The following is an 18,247-nucleotide window of genomic DNA, read 5'->3' on the forward strand; positions in this document are numbered from 1 at the left end:
TGCTCTGGAATCATGGTTGATTATTACATTGATCAGTTACTTTTACAATTATTGCATAAATCACTTTACTCTGCATTAATTCAAACAAGACTTCCAGGTTTTAACGAAGCTATCCTTTACATTTCTTATAACATAGTAGCATTCCTTTATTTTCATATACTATAACTTGTTCACAGCCATTCTCTTAAATTTATGGGTAATCCTAACTTTCTAGGTCTTTTAAGAATTCTATTTTTGCACACATGGATCCTTTCCCTCTTTACCTGAACTCTTTATGAGCCTAACTTGTAGTGGTATTGCCAGTTCAAAGAAAAAGTTTAATGACTTTTAAGGTTGATTTACATTTTTTCAAAATTGTCGAACAGATTCTCAAACTCCATGGAATGTATTCATGTGTCTTTTTTCTCTTAGTTTCTTCAACATAATTTTCCTTTTTTGTCAATGTTTCCAATTTGTCAGGTACAAAATTAGACCTCTTAGTGACTTTTTAGTTACTTTTGAAAAGTGCCTGCTAATATCTTCTGACCATTTAATTAGAGAATGTTATCTTAAAATTTTGAATCCGTACTTTATTTTCTCAGAAAAGAGACCAAAGGGTTACTTTGCAGCACTAGATAAATAAAGAAAATTAATTTTTTTTTTTTGGGGGGGGGAGTAACATCAAGAAAAATCAAAAAGGAAAAGGTAGGAAATAGACTACCTAATAGTATCAGATCTCAAACTGTACCAACATAAATAGTAATCATCAAATGGGATGATAATGGTTAAAAAACAAATCCAGAAGAGTTGATCAATGATATAGATTACATGATCCAGAAACAAGTGAACATAGTAACAGTGTTGAATAACTTCAAAGATAGCAACAATTGGGATTTAGAATTTTGACAAAAACTGTTTCAAAAACTAGCAAGCTTCTTGGCCATAATTAGGTTTAAACCAACATATTAAACCCTATCCTACTATCCATTCCAAATGGATATATGATCTAAATAAACTAAGGACAGATCATGAACACATTAGAAGGAAAATTTTTTAACCATGGACATAGGATGAATTTTTAACAAGAGATAAAGTTGACAACAGGAGATAAAATTGGTAATTTCAAGTACATAAAATTGAAAAGCACAACCAATATTAATGCATTTACTATTTGAAACCAGGTAAAAATCTTTTTGCACATTTCTTTGATAAACTCTGAAATCAAGATAAGTAGGAAATTGATAAAATCTGTATGAGCAAGAGATCAAGTAGAAATTGGATATAAATTGGAAAGCAATCAACAACCATATGAAAAAGTCTCTACTAGTAACAAGGTCCTTAAGAGCAGGGATTATTTCATTCTTTGCTCCTTTGTTTTAAATATCTTTTGCCAGGATATTTCCTGGCATACTGTAGGTTCTTTTTAAGTGTTTGTTAAGGGAAATGCAAATTCAAACATTTAAGTTCTTCAGATTGATAAAAAGATGAAAAAGAGGAAATTGGCAATTGTTTAAAGAACCTTTGGTGATTAAAGAACTATTGGTGAGGCTGGGAATTAAGTCTAGCCATTCTGGAAATAAATATGTTAACTATACTTCAAAAAATGATACAAAAGTGGTCAAAGACAGAGGTAAAGGATTCATTTGTTAAAAACATTTATAGGATCTTTATTTTTTGGCCCTCAAGTCTAAAAACAAATGGATTGGAAGAAATGATCCCTAGAACCTTCCAGCTATACCAGTCTATGAATTATTGAGCATCATGACAAAAGCAAAGAGAAGGCTTCTTAATTTCCTGCTGTTCCTTTCTGCTGCCAAATACAGTACTGCCTTTATATTATGTTGTACTTTGACAAGTGAAAAATAGGTATTATCCAAATCTATTTCTATTTTTAAAAACTAGAAAAAAAAGATGATCTTTATCACATAAATCAGCTATATTAGAATATATTCTTCCCGTAAAAAGAAACTGATAATAGAGCAGTTAAATTCAAATTTCCAAGTGTAGAGGGCTGAAACTCCAAAAAGGTGTGTTTGAATCAGACAACGAACACTTAAGGCTAATTACCTATTTGATGTGAGACAATGGCTCTATATACATATTTAGATGAGATGGTGATGTGATGGCTCTCCTCACCATGGGTGCTTGCTCAATGTTTGGTGTTGAGATAACTGTAGGCAAGGAATGGAGATTGGAAGAAGAGAAGTCAGAGTCACTTGGGGGCAGAATAAGAAGGAGAGGCGCTTCAAGCTCAGGACTCCAGAATCCAGGATACATCTTTGTCAAGCCTCCTTGAAGTTTGCCGGCCTCCTTCACTTCTCCCCCTGAAGACCAAGAACTTTGATTTATCCTGACTCTGGCTGACCCCGAGGCCCTCCAGGGAGCTAGCCTGTACTTTACACCCAAGAAATCCCTAATAAAAAAGACATCTAACACCAGTTTTAGAATTTTATTGCAACTCAAGTTTTAGAATTTTAGCAACTCAGTACAATATTTCATTAAAACTTTGATTTGCAACCTGCATTTCCACCTGCTTTACATGATACATGAGCATAATTTTTTAGTTAAAATGCTACTATTTCCTACTTTTCTCCATGATATTCCAGTTAGAAAGATGCTAATGTTCCACAATGTTTTTCTAGGCTGTCTTTGACACATTGTTAAAAATTGGCTGAAATACTGAATTTTAAGACATACAATTTTATGGCCCTTGTAAGATAAGATAGAAAAAAAAATTTACTGCACAACCATAAAATTTTAAAATGTTATCTGCCTAGAAATTTGTTAAAATTTGACATAACGGAATATGAATTAACATAAATATGAAATCCTCATACAAAATATTTAAGCCCTTCCTATCAGAGAATGTCCAAGACAGTTAAAATCATCTCTAAATTGCAGTTAATGAGCCAAAAAAACCTGTGGCACTTTAGAAGGTAAGACATTAATTCTATTGCATATTTTGAGCATTTAAACAGCCTGATCAATAGCAGGTTACTGGACAGAATAAAAAAGCAACTTTCCCTAAGGTGTTAATCTTTTGGGATCACGGGGGAACATGGATGTCTGACGAACATTGTGTAATCCCAGGTACAGCATAGTAACTCGCTCCAATCCTGTAAAAATAAGATATTTCATCAATCTTTTCTTTTTCAAAATCTTCTTAGGATCTCACTCATCTAAACTGATCAATACTAATGTATTTGTTCAATCATTCATTTGCACATTGGCACATGCTAGTTGTCATTTCAGAAATGTCGATTATGCCAAGGAGCTAGATCAGATAATTTTTAAAATCTTCACCAATAGGTATTCTGTATTAAGTTTACCATTACTGTACAAAGATAGGTTCTCTTGACTAGTGTGACCCTTTTCAAAAAATGTGAGATATCTGAATGAATTCTATTTTGGTGTATACGGTTTTATAAAATTTCAAGTTATTAGAGTACTAATTAGAGTACAGAATTCAATAATAATTGTGTTATACCTTATGAGATTCTTTTTATAATATTCAACTACAAGATGATCTCTGATTAGAATAATATTTTTTAAAAGTAAGATTTGTGTTTTCCCAACATGGCTGAATCAAATATCATGTCCTTCATAAAACATTGTTTAACCTTTGGCCTTTTCCCCCTTGGGTCTCAAATGCACAAAACCTCCTTTATGAATTTTATAATATGTAGTTAATGTGTATATATATCATATTATTCTAACTACACTGTAAGGTACAAGGAGTTGAATTCAACATTTATTAAAAAAAGATTTAAATTTTGTACTTTCTCTAGTAACTAGCAGTGCTATTATACATATAAAATATGCTTAATGAATATTTAGTAAGTATATGAAGTATGACTATAAAATAAAATTAATTTTTCTGTGTAACTTAGGAAAGCAGTTTCATGTCTTTCTATCCATCAGAAATATTTGTAAGGCCTAATGACCAAATATCAAAGTCTAAATGAAAGAAATCAGTAAATTGCTTATTAATTCTTTTTTATGACAAATCTAAGACTACTGATTATATATCATAAACAATCCTTATAAATAAAATGAGCTTATATGTAAAAAATATGCTCGAATTTCCCGAATCTTACATTTTATAGAACAGTAGCAAAGGGACCTCAACTGTCATTCCAATCCATATCTATATAACATTCCTTAAAAAATTAAAAAAAAAAATTCCTTGGATCTAACCTCAAATCTGCTCCTGTAATTTTTAATCAATACTCCCATGCTGATTAGTAGGAGCCAAGCAAAATAAATTCAAAGCCCTCCAAATATATTTGAAGACAGTTCTCTTATCCCTTCTAAAATGTTTTTTTTCAATCTCACTTCTTTCACTTGACCACAACAGAATCTAAATAATCATAGAACTTTTCTATCCTGGTTGTCTGATGTTAGAGGTATTCTAGGCTTGCCAATATCATCACTAACAGCCCACAACTGCGTACAATAAAGACTATCATGTTAGAGGATTTGAATTTTCTTAATGAAGGGTTTTGGTTTTTTAGCTTGCAGGTGATCAAAATAGTCAGATCTTTATATACAAACATTCCTGTAGTTGATTTTTTGAGTCTATGACGTAGGACTTTGTATTTATGCTTATTAAATTTTATCTAATTAAATAAAGGTTCCATCCATCTCTAAATTCATGACAATAAATTAAAATTAGTTTATCCCTTTCTATTCTACACAAAATAGACAAGACAGAGATAAAGATGAACAAGTGATCAGGGTGAGGGACAAATAGCTAACCTAAAAATACTTTCCCCAACTTTCTTCCAAATTGTTATTGGGGTGGAAGCAAACCTAAAAAAAGCTAAAACAAAGTCAGAAACCCAATTATAGCTACAGCCATTTAATAAATTACATTAAAGACTTTAAATTCTGTGAAGGTAATAAAGCAAAAAGCTGTTCTTCCACATTCTAAAAGATGTCCTTAATTTCAATGGAATTTAAAATTTCAATTAAATCCTTTATCAATCAATATCAGTTTTCTTTCTTTTTTTCTTTTTAAATAAAGCAAAAAACAGGTCGAATTAAGAGTCTTTAAGGACTAGGAAAGAAAACTGACTATTCCATTTATTAAGTACATCCAGTATTTTGAATTTCATTATGAATAAAAATAAACTGTCACTCCTCATTTTAAAGGATTGAAAACATAATTTCAGAACACATCCAAAAAAACTATTGTGAATAAATTTTGTCTTGATAATCTTTTGTGTGATTTTACTCATTTCAAGATCACCTTCCAATTCAATTTGTAGGATTTACAAATACTTAAAATTGAGCATCATATGACAATTTCTTTAAGCCTTACCAAAAACACCTTTTGAAATCCAGTTATGATGAAATTTAGTTAGTATTGATCATTTCCTCAAATAAAATTCCAACTGTAACCACATATGACAAAATAATACTAAGAAAATATTACCAATGCCACCACCAGCATGAGGAGGAGCTCCAAAACGGAAGGAATCGATATAAGCCTTTATTTTCTCCAGGTCTACAAAAAGGAAGGAAAAAAAAAAAGTATAATTTTGAACTCATTCAATAGAGATATGACCTTATATACAATTACCAATAACCCATTATAGAAATGTGTAAATCTGTTTATTTAAAATGAACTCTGCCTTCCTTCTGCCCTTGAAACATTTAAGTGAGTTACCAATTCCATGATGTAACGCCCTTTCTGTTAGCAGCTGAGGATCATGAATTCTCTGTGCTCCAGACAAGATTTCTTCCCCTCTCATAAACATGTCATAAGAGTTGGATTGTTTCTAGAAAAAGTAAAAATGGATTTATTTCACTATGAATTATTCATCTATTATTGTAATTATACTCTTTATTATATGTATTTTTAAAATTAGTATTTACAGTTGTAGAGAAGTCTGTATTGGTTGATGAGTCTCCTCACCTGGGGATTCCAAACACATCTTAGAATACAAAAATTGTTCCTATTCATAGCCATGGGGCCTATTAACACAAACAGTCTGGACCTGTGCTCTGAATGGTGGAGGGAACTCCTGACAAGGAAACTATCACACTAGAAAGGGAATATTCTATGACCCATGATTTTGGAGAGGTGACTGAAGCATTGAGAGTTAAATGATTTGTCCATGATCACAAAACCTGAGTGTACCAGACACAGGACTTCAATTCAGATCTAATTTGCATCAAGGGAAGTATCTCTAACCATTACATTGTGCTTAAATTATTTTTTTTGGGGGGGGAAGGGGAAAGAAAGACCTACATCTCTACTTAAATAAATTGAGGTTGGTGAATACTACAGTTCCAAAATAAGGAGCATCTCTATTTGTTTAACAACCTGATGGCAAAAACAGTTCCAAACAAATTAACTTTTTCAAAAATTAGATTACATTGCTTTAATGAATGAACCATAATCATATTACTATTAACCCCCCTCAACCCCACCCTTCACTAAGCATAATACAATAGTAGATTCCAGGGAGTAATTACAAGTGATTGCGATAATTACCTTCCTTAATTTATTTTATCATGAGATATTTTCCCCCTTGTTTGATTATGCTATCCTAATTTCAACAAGAATACTTTTAGGCTATTATACTTAAGCAAATTATCAATTTAATTCAAATATATATTTTTTTAAATTATCAAATATAAACAAAATAAGCTGCATTTTGATAATATGTCAACTTGTTCTCTTTTAGACTAGTTGGTAGTAATGGGATAATTTGTAAACTTCTAATTAGAAACTAATAATAGAGTATAAACTAAAATAAATTTATGATTATACTTATTTTATATTTATGTGGTCTTTTTTCCTCAACAGAGTTATAAATAAAACCTAGCCTATCATATTAATGATAATTGAAAGAATAGCATGCAGATTTAAAATATTAGACTTACTTATTGTAGGCAGACATAGCACATAGTAGCAATGATTTTACACACACACACACACACACACACACACAATGACTGCCATTCAAATAAAATAATTTCCCCAAAAAGAACACAAACTCTATCCCTACCCCAACAATAAATTGTTTTAAAACTAAAGTACTTACAGGATTTCTTGGGTCAGGCATTGTATAGAATGGTCTTACAGCCAAAGGATATTTGTCAAGAATATAAAAATCAGTATCATACTTTAAAGAGAAGAAATATTTTTGATAGTGTTAATAATAAATATATTTAATAGCAATAAAATGAACTGTAACCACAATTTTCCCTTTAGAATAAAAAAATTCACTAAAATAGTTTATTCATTGTAGCCCTTCCATTTAATTTGACAGTGAAACAATTTTTTAAAAAACAATTTTATATTTTGACAAACTGAAAATGGAATGAAAATGTACGTTTCTTAATTTTTTTCCGTGAAATGACATTGTGAAAGATTTTTTTTATGTAGCAGAAACAAAATTAGTCAACTTTTTAACTTATTTATTTCCAGTGTCTTGCTTCTATCTAAGTTGTACTTATTAACAGCCAGAAGGAGGAGCTCATGGATTGCTTTAAATTTCATTAGCATCTCCACCTCAACAAGTTTGTATTTATATTAGGATAAAATTAAAAACTATAACTTCTAGGTTTATATTTTCTTTCTCAAAACACCAAAGAATTAGTAAACAAAAATGAATTGTTATTTCTTCAAGTTTTTTCCTTTCAAAAGACACACGAAAGAAGTCTCAAGGCAGCTAAAGAAGAAACAGATAATTTCAAAATAATCTCAAGTAATTTTAAGATCCTTTTAAAATATAATGCCTAAAATTCTTTAGTTCCTAAATTATTTAAAGTAATATTAAAGGAGATGACATATAGCAGGGCTATCATCTTTGGAAAATCATTTAGTATATAGCTGAAATATACTGGTCAATTGCTTAACTTCTATTATTCTTATTTTGCTAATAGAGACATCTGGAACAATGCTGTACTAATGGTCTGTTTACCCCAGAATCTATGTTACTAGCACTGGAATATAGGTATACTCCAGTCTTTTAGAAATTTCAAGAAATAAATAATAAACAATATTACCTTTTCTTTTACAAGACGACCCAAGAGTTTCTCATTTGGTGTACTGAAATAGAAATTTGAAATGATTTATTCAAGGGTGGAACAGTAAAGGAAAGTCCCTTTCAAAGGTTTTGCTGATTAATTTTTAAAATTACTATTTTGAAGTTTCTATACCTAGCTTCAAATTTAGACAGAAAGGAACCTCAGACATCATCTAGTCCAACTTCTTCACTTTTTATTTTTAAAAATTTGAGTTCCAAATTTTCTCTCCCATCAAGCCCTTCTTCCCCCCACCCAGTGAGATGGTGAATAATATGATATCTATTATAAGTGTGAAATCATGCAAAATATACGTTCATATCAGCCAATTGGGGGAGGGGGGGAGAGGAAAAAAAAAAAGTGAGACAATTATACTTTAATTTGCACACAGAATCTACCAGTTCTTTGAGGGTGGCCAACAATTTTCATTATTAGTCCTCTGGAACTGTCTTGGAATAATGCTAAGAGAAGCCTTTTCACAGTTGACCATTGTTATAATACTGCTCTTACGGCATATAATGATCTAGTTCTGCTCACATCATTTTGCATCAGTTCACACAGGTCTTCCCAAGATTTTGGGATTACAAACAAGTTGTAAATTGCAATGGATTATTTCAATAGTCTAGTCATAAAGTGATGGGAGCTTATACTAGGGTGCTAGCAGTGGAAGAGGAAAAGAGGAACCTATAGATTTAGTTGGTGAAAAAGAACACTAGGCTTAGAATCAGAAAAACTTATTTTCATGAGTTCAAATCCAGGCTGAATACCTCTTAGGAAATGTTAAACTACTTAGTATCTTTGCCAAGAAAACCCCACAATGGGGTCACAAAGAGTAGGGTACTACTGAAATGACTCAACAACAATAAAAAAATTGATTGGTTATAGGAAGGAGGAGCCAAAAATAATACCTAGGATAATTCGAAAGACAGGGTCTTCTTGGCTATATGCATAGTTAGCAGACAAGAAGTGAATGAACATTCATCAGATGACATTGGGAAGACAAATAGAAAGGAATTAGAAGAAAACAGATGAAGAAACTTTTTTTTTTTTTTTTTAAAGAAATTGAGTCAAGAGAAATCAGTCACACAGGTATTGAACTTAGATCATGAGTCCAAATCCAACACTTTTTTTTTTGACCCATATAGACAATAAATTCATCATTTCCAACATATCAATATTTATGTTATCCTTTAATAATAGGACTACAAAGAGGTTCTACTTATTTTTAAAAATGTTTCACAACTGATTATATTACGAAAACCTGAAAATTTACTGAAAATCTAATTTGTGAATAAATGGAGAATTATACTGTACAAATTGAAATAAATGTTAAATTTTCATGGCAAAGATGGCATATTTTTTGATCTTAAAATAAAATTTTAGCAATAAAAATGACACTTAAGACTGAATAATATCTTGTGACTGAATAGTAAATTAAAACTGAAAAGAAAAAACAGGGATTTTTATTAGTCTTATTTCTATGGAATTCTAAGGAATAAAGGGAATTAAAAAATAAAAGCTCCCTTTATGTTGGGTCACCTAACAGGCGTATGGAATGATTAAGAAAACTGATTGTACTTTTGTTTCTCTTTTCTTGTAGGCTATGGGTTGTCACTGCTAGCTTAGAAAAGAGAGACTACCTACTAGAGACTACCTACTAATGACTACTGCTTTTCCTTTTCACACATACGGGCAAAACTGGCTACTTATATAACCATTTTAGGAAAATTATGCAGATAAAACACCTTGTTGGGGCACTCTTTGCAATTTGTATGACTGCTGATACCTCAAAGAGATCAAAATAAGAGGAAGAGGACACACATACACAAATAGTGATAGCAGTTCTGTAGTTGCAATGTATTGGAAAATAAGGAGAGAGGGTATCCATTTATTTAGGGTTGGTTAAACAACTTATGATATATGAATGTGATGGAGTATTACTGTGGTTTAAGAAATAAAGAAATGGGATAGTTCAGAGAAAGCTGAGGAAAACTTCTAAAAACTTATAAAGAGATGATTCAAATCAATTCCAATTGTTCAGTGATGAAGAAAGCCATCTATACCCAGAGAGAGGATTGTGGGAACTGAGTGTGGATCCAATATACTGGATTTAACATATATTTTAACATATTTAACATGTATTGGACTACTTGGCATCTGAAGGGGGGGGGTCAGGGGAAGGAGGGGAAAATTTGGAACAGAAGACTTTGCAAGGGTCAATGTTGAAAAATTATCCATGCATATGTTTTGTAAATAAAAAGCTTTAATAAAAAAAGATAAATAAAAAATGTAATTTTTATTGCAAAAAACAAACAAAAAACTTATAAAGAATGAAGCTTGAGCAGAACTATTAGAAAAATGAATTCAATAACAACTTTCAAAGAAAAACAATTTTTGAGAAGGAATAATATACATACTCAATTAGATGTAGAAATCTATCTCCCCTACAGCAGGGGAAGAAGACAAGATAAAAGGAGAGAGGGAGAGGAACAGACAGAAGGGAATGAAGATTAGGAAAGGTAGTAGTCAGACAGGATGAAAGAAATCTAGAGGGGGAAAATGAGGGGGGCAGGGGATAGGATGAAGGAAAATACACAACAATCATAACTGAAATAAATTTTTCAGCAAATTTCTCTGATAAAAGCCTCATTTTTCAAATGTATAGAGAAATAAGTCAAATTTACAAGAAAACTAATCTCCAGTTGATAAATAGTCAAAGGATATGAATAGGCAGTTTTAGGAGAAATCAAAGCTATCTAGTCATATGAAAAAAATGCTCTTGTTCGCTATTGACTAGAGAAATACAAATTAAAACAGCTCTGAGATATCACTCAATTCTTCCCAGAGATTTAATATGACAGAAAGGGAAACTGATAAACATTGGAGGAGATATGGGAAAATTAGGACATTAATGCACTTTGGTGATAGAGTTGTGAATTGATCCAACCATTTTGGAGAGCAATTTGGAATTATGCTTCTAGGGCTATAAAATTATGTATATTTTTTGATCCAGTAATACCACTATTAGATCTGAATTCAAAGACATAAAAACCAGATAGGAATTGAAAGTATATATACAAAAATATTGATCGCAGCTCTCTTTTGTGGCAGAAAAAAATTGAGGAGATGCCCATCAATTGGAAATAATTGAATAAATTGTATATGATCATGATGAAATACTATTGTGCTATAAGAACAGATGAACATGATGCTCTCAAAAAACCTGGAAAGACTTATGTGAACTGATATAAAAGTGAAATAAGCAAAACCAAGGGAATATTGCACACAGTAACAGTAAATACGTACGATAATCAAAAGTGAATGACTTAACTATTCTCAATAATACAATGTTCTAAGACACAATTCTGAAGGACATGATGAAAAATGCTATCTACATGTATACATATATTGGATTTAACATATATTTTATTAAATTTTGTTTTCCTTGTTGGTTTGTCTTTTTGGTCTCTAGTTTTTGATGACTGCACATGTATAATTCTATCAAACTGTATTATGTTCTAAAGCAGGGGAGAGATGTAGGAAGAAAATTTCGAACTCAAAATTTTTTTAAAAGTTAAAAAAAAAATAAAAAAATTATGTAATTGGGAAAAATATTAAATTAAAAAAAAAAAAAGACCTTTTGAACTCTAATCAATGCAATGATAAACTAGGATTCCAAAGGATTAAAGATGAAAGTATGTGACCCATTTCTGATAGAGAAGTGATGAATCAAAGACATAAAAATGTAACATACATTTTTGTATATGGCCAACACATGGATAGGTTTTAACTGTGCATATTTGACCCAAGGATTGTGTTTCTTTTCTTTTATGTAATGGGGAAAGGGAGGCAGAAAAAAATTTAAAGCAAAATAAAAAAAAGTTTTAAGGTTTAAAAAAAAAAACCCTGAAAATTACATAAAAGAGTACTGAATTATTTACCTATAAGGTGATATATCTAATATATTAAAAATAAGTAATTTTCAGTATTTACTTTTGTTTATAAAGACACATACACACATGCACAAACATACACATACACACACACGGCAGAAAGTAGAAAAAAAAATTTGATTTGACTAACTTAATATATTATAGAGAAAAGAGAAAAAGAGATGGAAGGGAAGGAAATTTTCTCAGCCTCTAAATGTTGAGGTGACAAGTCAATAGATTTTTTTCTTTCTTTCAGTAAGGAAACCTGGGAAAAGACAAGATATTGGGCAGAAACTTATATAAAGCCATATACTATGGTACAGTTAAGTTGTCAGAGAAATGCTAACTAGGATCCCCTGACTTAAAAATACCCAAGGAAAGCTGGCTTAAGCTCCCAAGATGAAATTCTGAACATATCAAGAAAAATAATTCCAATGAGGGAGAAGTTGCTAGAGACAGACATAGATATACACAGAAAAACCTGATTGACACAGTTTTAAAATATATTTTTAGAAAATGATAGTAAAGGCAGTTAAGGAGGATCAAAAGAAAAAAACAAAGTGGCATGATCCTACAATGTGAGCAAGACTGACATTCAAAATAAACTAATAATGGTAATGAATGATAAGGACAACCAAAAAGAATTTTACTAAAAGAGGGTCAAAGAAAAATAAACATCACATTGCTCGAGATAGTTACATTGGATGATGATAATAAATAATGAAGGAAAGGTATCAATTCTTATTTTGACTTTTTTTTTTTTTTGCACTACCAAGAATGATCTTTTAGATTGGGTAATTTGGAATAAAAATGATCAATAGATGATATAGGACAAAAGTAACATATGAGTCAATACATTCATATTATAGGTAGTTTTCACAAAGTTCTTGCAAACTTTTAAACTTTATTAACTAGGTTGATAGGTAAAATAAAATGGTTATTTTTTTTAAAAACTGTATTCTATGGCTAACAGATGTGAACTCCATGTCCATAGTCAAAAAAGTCACGAGAAAGTATTTTGCCATTCTGAAATGTTAAAAGTTTATAGTTTTTAAAGCTGCATGGTATTAATGAAGACCATTCTCATTTTCCAAAGTACAGACCTCAAATCTTCTTCATCTCCCATTTCCACTCCAGCTTCCCTGAGTAGAGCCAAAGCCTCACGATATTCTAGTCTCAAGGTTGGCTCCAAAAACTTGAAAGGCTCACATGGAAACTGTTTATTTACTGTCTGAATCTCAGTTTGAAACCTATAAAGAGAAAATATTTTTGGGGTTTTAAAAAAATGCTTATATGAACATTAATTTTTTCCCCACAAGATGCCACTGTTGCCATACATAAAATCATAGTCTGAATCAGAGTATAGACTAAGAATGTTATGGACAGAAAGTGATTTAACATAAAACATTTAAATACTTTATGTTAAATACTTAATGGAATTTCTCACACTTAATCATTGGTTATCACCATAGCAAAAACTTTATACAATTAAGATTTCTTTATAACCAACAGTGGTTCTTTTCAGAGAAAAAGAGAGTATTTCATTCTACTTAATAAAACTGGTACATCAACAATAAAGCAAATATTTCAAAAAATCGGAAAGTTCTACTCTTAAGTATTACCAGCTAGAAAAAAAAATTGAGAAATTTAAAGCATGAATTTTAAAAAATACATCTATTATGGAGCATTATCTTTTCTTGAAAAGTATAAAACCTTATTCATTCTTTCACTATGAGCATCTACAAAGGATATATAAACATTACTTCATCTCTTAATAGATTACTACAACTTTCACAGAAACACAAATGCTTAGTGCCAAATGATTAGTCTCAATAATCAAATTCTTTGATATTAAATTCAAAGTATGAATGTTATATCAAAAGTCAGCTATTGGCCACCAAAAATAAGTCAGCTGGCTAATGTAGATTACCTGATCTTTCAATTTAAAATTCGGACACAGAAATCTAAAAATAATGTATGACAACCAAATCAGGCTTTTATTTTAAATATCCACTATAAGTTAATGAATGTTTGCTAATTATTTTTAATTTGTAAAAGTGGCTCTTTAATTGTGGCACGATTCAAACCTGTTTTATTGAGGGGAAAAGATAGCAAAGCTAACTGCCCCCATCCAAAAAAAAAAAAAATACAACACCTCAAATGCATGAAGAACCAATTCTACAAATTTAGAATACAAATTTGTGACTTGCACAAGTAAAAAAAAAAAATTTAAATTTAAAAAAGTCTGTTCAATAAAAGGCCTCTTAATTATAGCTGGAAAAAAGGACGTTAATGGTAGTACTGAACTCTAAAAGACTTAAAAGGAGAATGTGTTGAGTATTTTGCCAGGGTGGGAGAAAAGCAGTAGGACATGAGATCATTTTACAATAAGGCAATGCAGAAGACTGCTGGAAAATATCTGTGCCTATGCTAAGGGAATACCTATCCCAGATCAATAATTCATTTCTGAGCCCTTGAAATTACTTGCTTGGCTCTCCTGAGAATAGACATAGAAACTCATTAACAATTTTGTTGCCCCCTCCCATTCTTACAAGTCCCTTGCACTTGGATATGAAGGAAAAGAAGGGGAAAGTATTAATTTAGAGATGAAGGACTTTGTAATGAGATTGCTATCCATAATCCACTTTGGATGCAGGTAGCCCCTCAGGGTGGGTAAATGAATAGGAATATACCTTCCTTGCAGCATCAGCACCAGGGTTTATCTGACTCAATCTTACCCACAATGGAAACCACTGCTGGTAATAATGCTTGGGGGGAGGGAGGGGAGACGGACCAGCTATTCTTAAGCTTTGTGTATGGTTAATGAGAATGATAATAAGACTTATTCAGAGTTTTATATGAGAAAGATTTAGGGGCAAAAGTGAGGCCTATATTCAGATTAATATGGTATTTAGTATAGCCCTCTTCATTGATTAAATCTAACTATTTAACTACCAAATCTTCATTTATACTATTTGATAATGATAGCTTACATATCTCTTATGCAATAGACCTTCCTTTTTGAAGTATGAGTAATTAAGGAGATATAGAGAATTATAAAATACTTCTTACCTTTCTTGAAGTCCTTTAAATATCTGTACCAATGTGTCAGCAATTTCATCTACTACTTCATGGTAATGGTAATTAAAAGCCATTTCAATGTCCAAACCAACAAACTCTGTCAGATGCCTATGTGTATTAGAGTCCTCAGCTCTGAATACTGTAAAGTTAAATAAGGATTATACTATAAATGCTGCTCCAAAATTTGAGGAAAACAATAAACTTTTAAAAATCTATTTTGTCCCATTTGTGCCACTCAAGTGAGGCTGTTTTCACAGAATTCTAGTTGGAAGAGGCTAGGACATGCTATCTACTTTGACTTCTCTTTGGATTGTAAGTTTATTACAAACTTTTAAGAAAACTAATTCAATAAAAGGTGATTTATCAAGCCTACCATAAGCTAGAAATCTGGATATGATCAATGAACATTAGTACAAAGATAAATGATGTTCATAATGACTCAAAGATAGGGCAAGACCTTGAAGTGTCTTCTAAAGCATGAAAATATATTAAAGTTTGTTTGGTACAGTTTTAAACATATTTACAAAATTTTAATTTTTGGGTAAATTAATAATTTAAATATGGACCATAGCATATGATAAACTGTAACCATGATGACTAACAGTAAATATATTCTATCTGTGGAGAGGTCTAGTTGCTTCCACCAAAGCTTTACCCTTCTTAGGGGCTTATCTCTGAAGCAATGATTTTACCTAACAGAAAAACACAGGGCTTCCAGAGAAACATTTGACCATATCTACTCAAAGGGGGAGGCAACTGGAGTCCTGGTCCTTTCTTCTCACCACCTAAACATAAAAACCCTATTGTACCAATTAGATTGAGTACAATCTACACCTGGATTGCATGTTTACCTGATCTTCAACATCAACTACAAATACCATCTTTACTTCCCAAATGACTCTTGCCTGTATTTTCTAACTTTCCTAACTTAAGCACCTCTCTCTGTACCTTACAACTTATAGCTATTATTGAGAGAAGTGGTTCTCAAAGTTTAGTCTGATGAACCTTTTTAGGAATCTCTGAGGTCAATAGTATTTATTTAATACTAAGATGTTTTAATTTCTAATATGGTAAATATCAATATACATGACCCATACAAAATAAAAAAATACCTGAGAACTCTGGTTACTGATTATCATTAAATAGAGTTTAAGTTCTTCAATGATCAGGGATTAATATCTTAATTAAATTTTACTGTAATTAGCAGATTGTAGGTCCATATAGTCTATGCATTTAATATTTACTGATTGGTTCATTCAGAAATTAGTTTCTAATAGTTCTATAATTTACAAATAACAAAATGCCTTTTTTTGGGGGGGATGGGGAGTGGGGAGTTATGGGAGATTTTTGCTACCCCCCCAAAATTAGTTAAGTTTTTTAGGAAAGCAAATATTTCTTTTTTTAAAAAATTTATTTATTTTTTAATAATAGCTTTTATTTTTCAAAGTACACGCAAAGATAGCTTTCAATATTCACCTTTGCAAAACCTTGTGTTCCAAATTTTTCTCCCTCTTCTCACTACTCCCTTCCCCTAGATAGCATGTAATTCAATATAGATTAAACATCTGAAAGCAAGTATATCTTTCTTTCTTTTTTTGCTGAGGCAATCGGAGTTAAGTGACTTGTCCAGGGTCCCACAGCTAGGAAGTGTTAAGTGTCTGAAGCCAAATTTAAACTCAGGTCCTCTTGACTTCAGGGCTGGTGCTCTATCCACTGCTTCACCTAGCTGCCCCAGAAAGGAAATATTTCTAAGCAATTAAAATTATAATCAGAGTCTATAATAATTTCTGAAAGACTATATAATCCAAGCTATACTTAAATAAGAGTTCTATCCTACAATGTATCTGACAAATAGCCATCTATCTAGTCTTTGCCTTAAAACATCTAGTGAGGGGAAATCTTATTCTTCTGAGAGGTACCTATTTTACTTAGCTCTAATTATGGGTTAGATTTTCTCTTGTATTATGCCTGTTCCTTTGTAATTTTCTAACTCTTTTTGGTAGTTCTGGCCTCTGGGGACAAAACATAACAAATATAATCCTTCCTTATGAGAATCTTTTAAACATTTAAAAGATAGCAAGGATGTTTTCCTCATGTTTTCTTTTTTTTAGTTTAAACATTCCCGGTCTTTTTAACTGACTCTTGTAAATAGAATCCCGAGGCCTCGAACAGTCTGATCTTTGGCTAGCCATTCTCTAGTTTATTAACACTGTTCCCAGAGTGTAGTCACATTTCCTCAGTAGACTGTGAGCCTGAGAGCACAAACACTTAATGCTTATTGACCTATATTGGAGTCTGGTAAACTGAAATGTAGTAGCTTCTCAAAATAATATTTCAGCAAGGTCTGGATTGCCATTTCTAATATAGTAGTAGTAATAGTAGTAGAAGATGACAATTTATAGATAGGATTCACAGTTTGGGAAGAGGATGAACTAAATTTCCTACCTGCTTGTCCTTAGCCTATAAAACTTTTTGTTTAATATAGAGTTCTAATCTGTGAAAGGATTCTTGTAACACCCAAAGCATATTATAACTTTGGTTAAACACATCTCTAAATTATAAAGTTTTGTTTTTTTGGTTGTTTTTTTTTTGGGGGGGGGGAATGAGGAGAGCTTCCAGTCTTTTCAATTGTATCCAATTTTTTATGAGGCCATTTGAGATTTTCTTGGCAAAGATACTAGAGTAGTTTGTGATATTTCATTCTTCAGCTCATTTTACAAATGAGAAACTGAGGCCCACAGTTAAACTTGCCCAACATCACAAAGTTAGTAAGACAGAATAAGTGTCTAAAGCCAGATTTGAACTCTGGAAGTTGAGTGTACTTGACTCCAGGTTTGGTACTTCATACACTGTGCGGTGTAACTGCCTCAAAACTATAAAAATACATACAGTGCTAACCAAGTAAAATCAAGCTGGTCAAAATTTTACCTGGTCCAATACAGAAGACCTTTTCAAAATCGGCACAAATGCACATCTGTTTATATAGCTGTGGAGACTGTGCCAGGTATGCATTGCTTTTAAAATATGACACAGTAAATACATTGGCTCCTCCTTCACTGGCAGCTGAAAAGTACAATATTCATATAGTAAATAACAAATTATTACCAAACTAAGGAATAGCATATATGTAGCCTCAAAAGAAAAACAAATTTTTAATTATTAACCTTTAAAATGTAAAAGAAAAATTTTACAGATCCATGTGAAAATCAGGACTT

General features: G+C 31.5%; 1 protein-coding gene across 1 annotated transcript in view; it reads right to left on the reverse strand.

Moving 5' to 3' along the window:
* Nucleotides 1-2,414: 2,414 nt before the first annotated feature.
* DARS1 (aspartyl-tRNA synthetase 1) overlaps nucleotides 2,415-18,247 on the reverse strand; it is a 72,989-nt gene continuing 57,156 nt past the window's right edge. Inside the window, exons 9-16 of the mRNA XM_031960020.1 lie at nucleotides 17,961-18,095; nucleotides 15,024-15,171; nucleotides 13,055-13,201; nucleotides 8,002-8,044; nucleotides 7,035-7,115; nucleotides 5,651-5,762; nucleotides 5,417-5,488; nucleotides 2,415-3,095 (exon numbers count right to left, since the gene is read on the reverse strand). Of these exons, the coding sequence (XP_031815880.1) occupies nucleotides 3,004-3,095; nucleotides 5,417-5,488; nucleotides 5,651-5,762; nucleotides 7,035-7,115; nucleotides 8,002-8,044; nucleotides 13,055-13,201; nucleotides 15,024-15,171; nucleotides 17,961-18,095 (830 nt within the window). The 3' untranslated portion in view covers nucleotides 2,415-3,003. The remainder of the gene's footprint in view (nucleotides 3,096-5,416; nucleotides 5,489-5,650; nucleotides 5,763-7,034; nucleotides 7,116-8,001; nucleotides 8,045-13,054; nucleotides 13,202-15,023; nucleotides 15,172-17,960; nucleotides 18,096-18,247) is intronic.

Source organism: Sarcophilus harrisii, chromosome 3 (genome assembly GCF_902635505.1).
Source record: "Sarcophilus harrisii chromosome 3, mSarHar1.11, whole genome shotgun sequence".
Taxonomy (NCBI): Eukaryota; Metazoa; Chordata; class Mammalia; order Dasyuromorphia; family Dasyuridae; genus Sarcophilus; species Sarcophilus harrisii.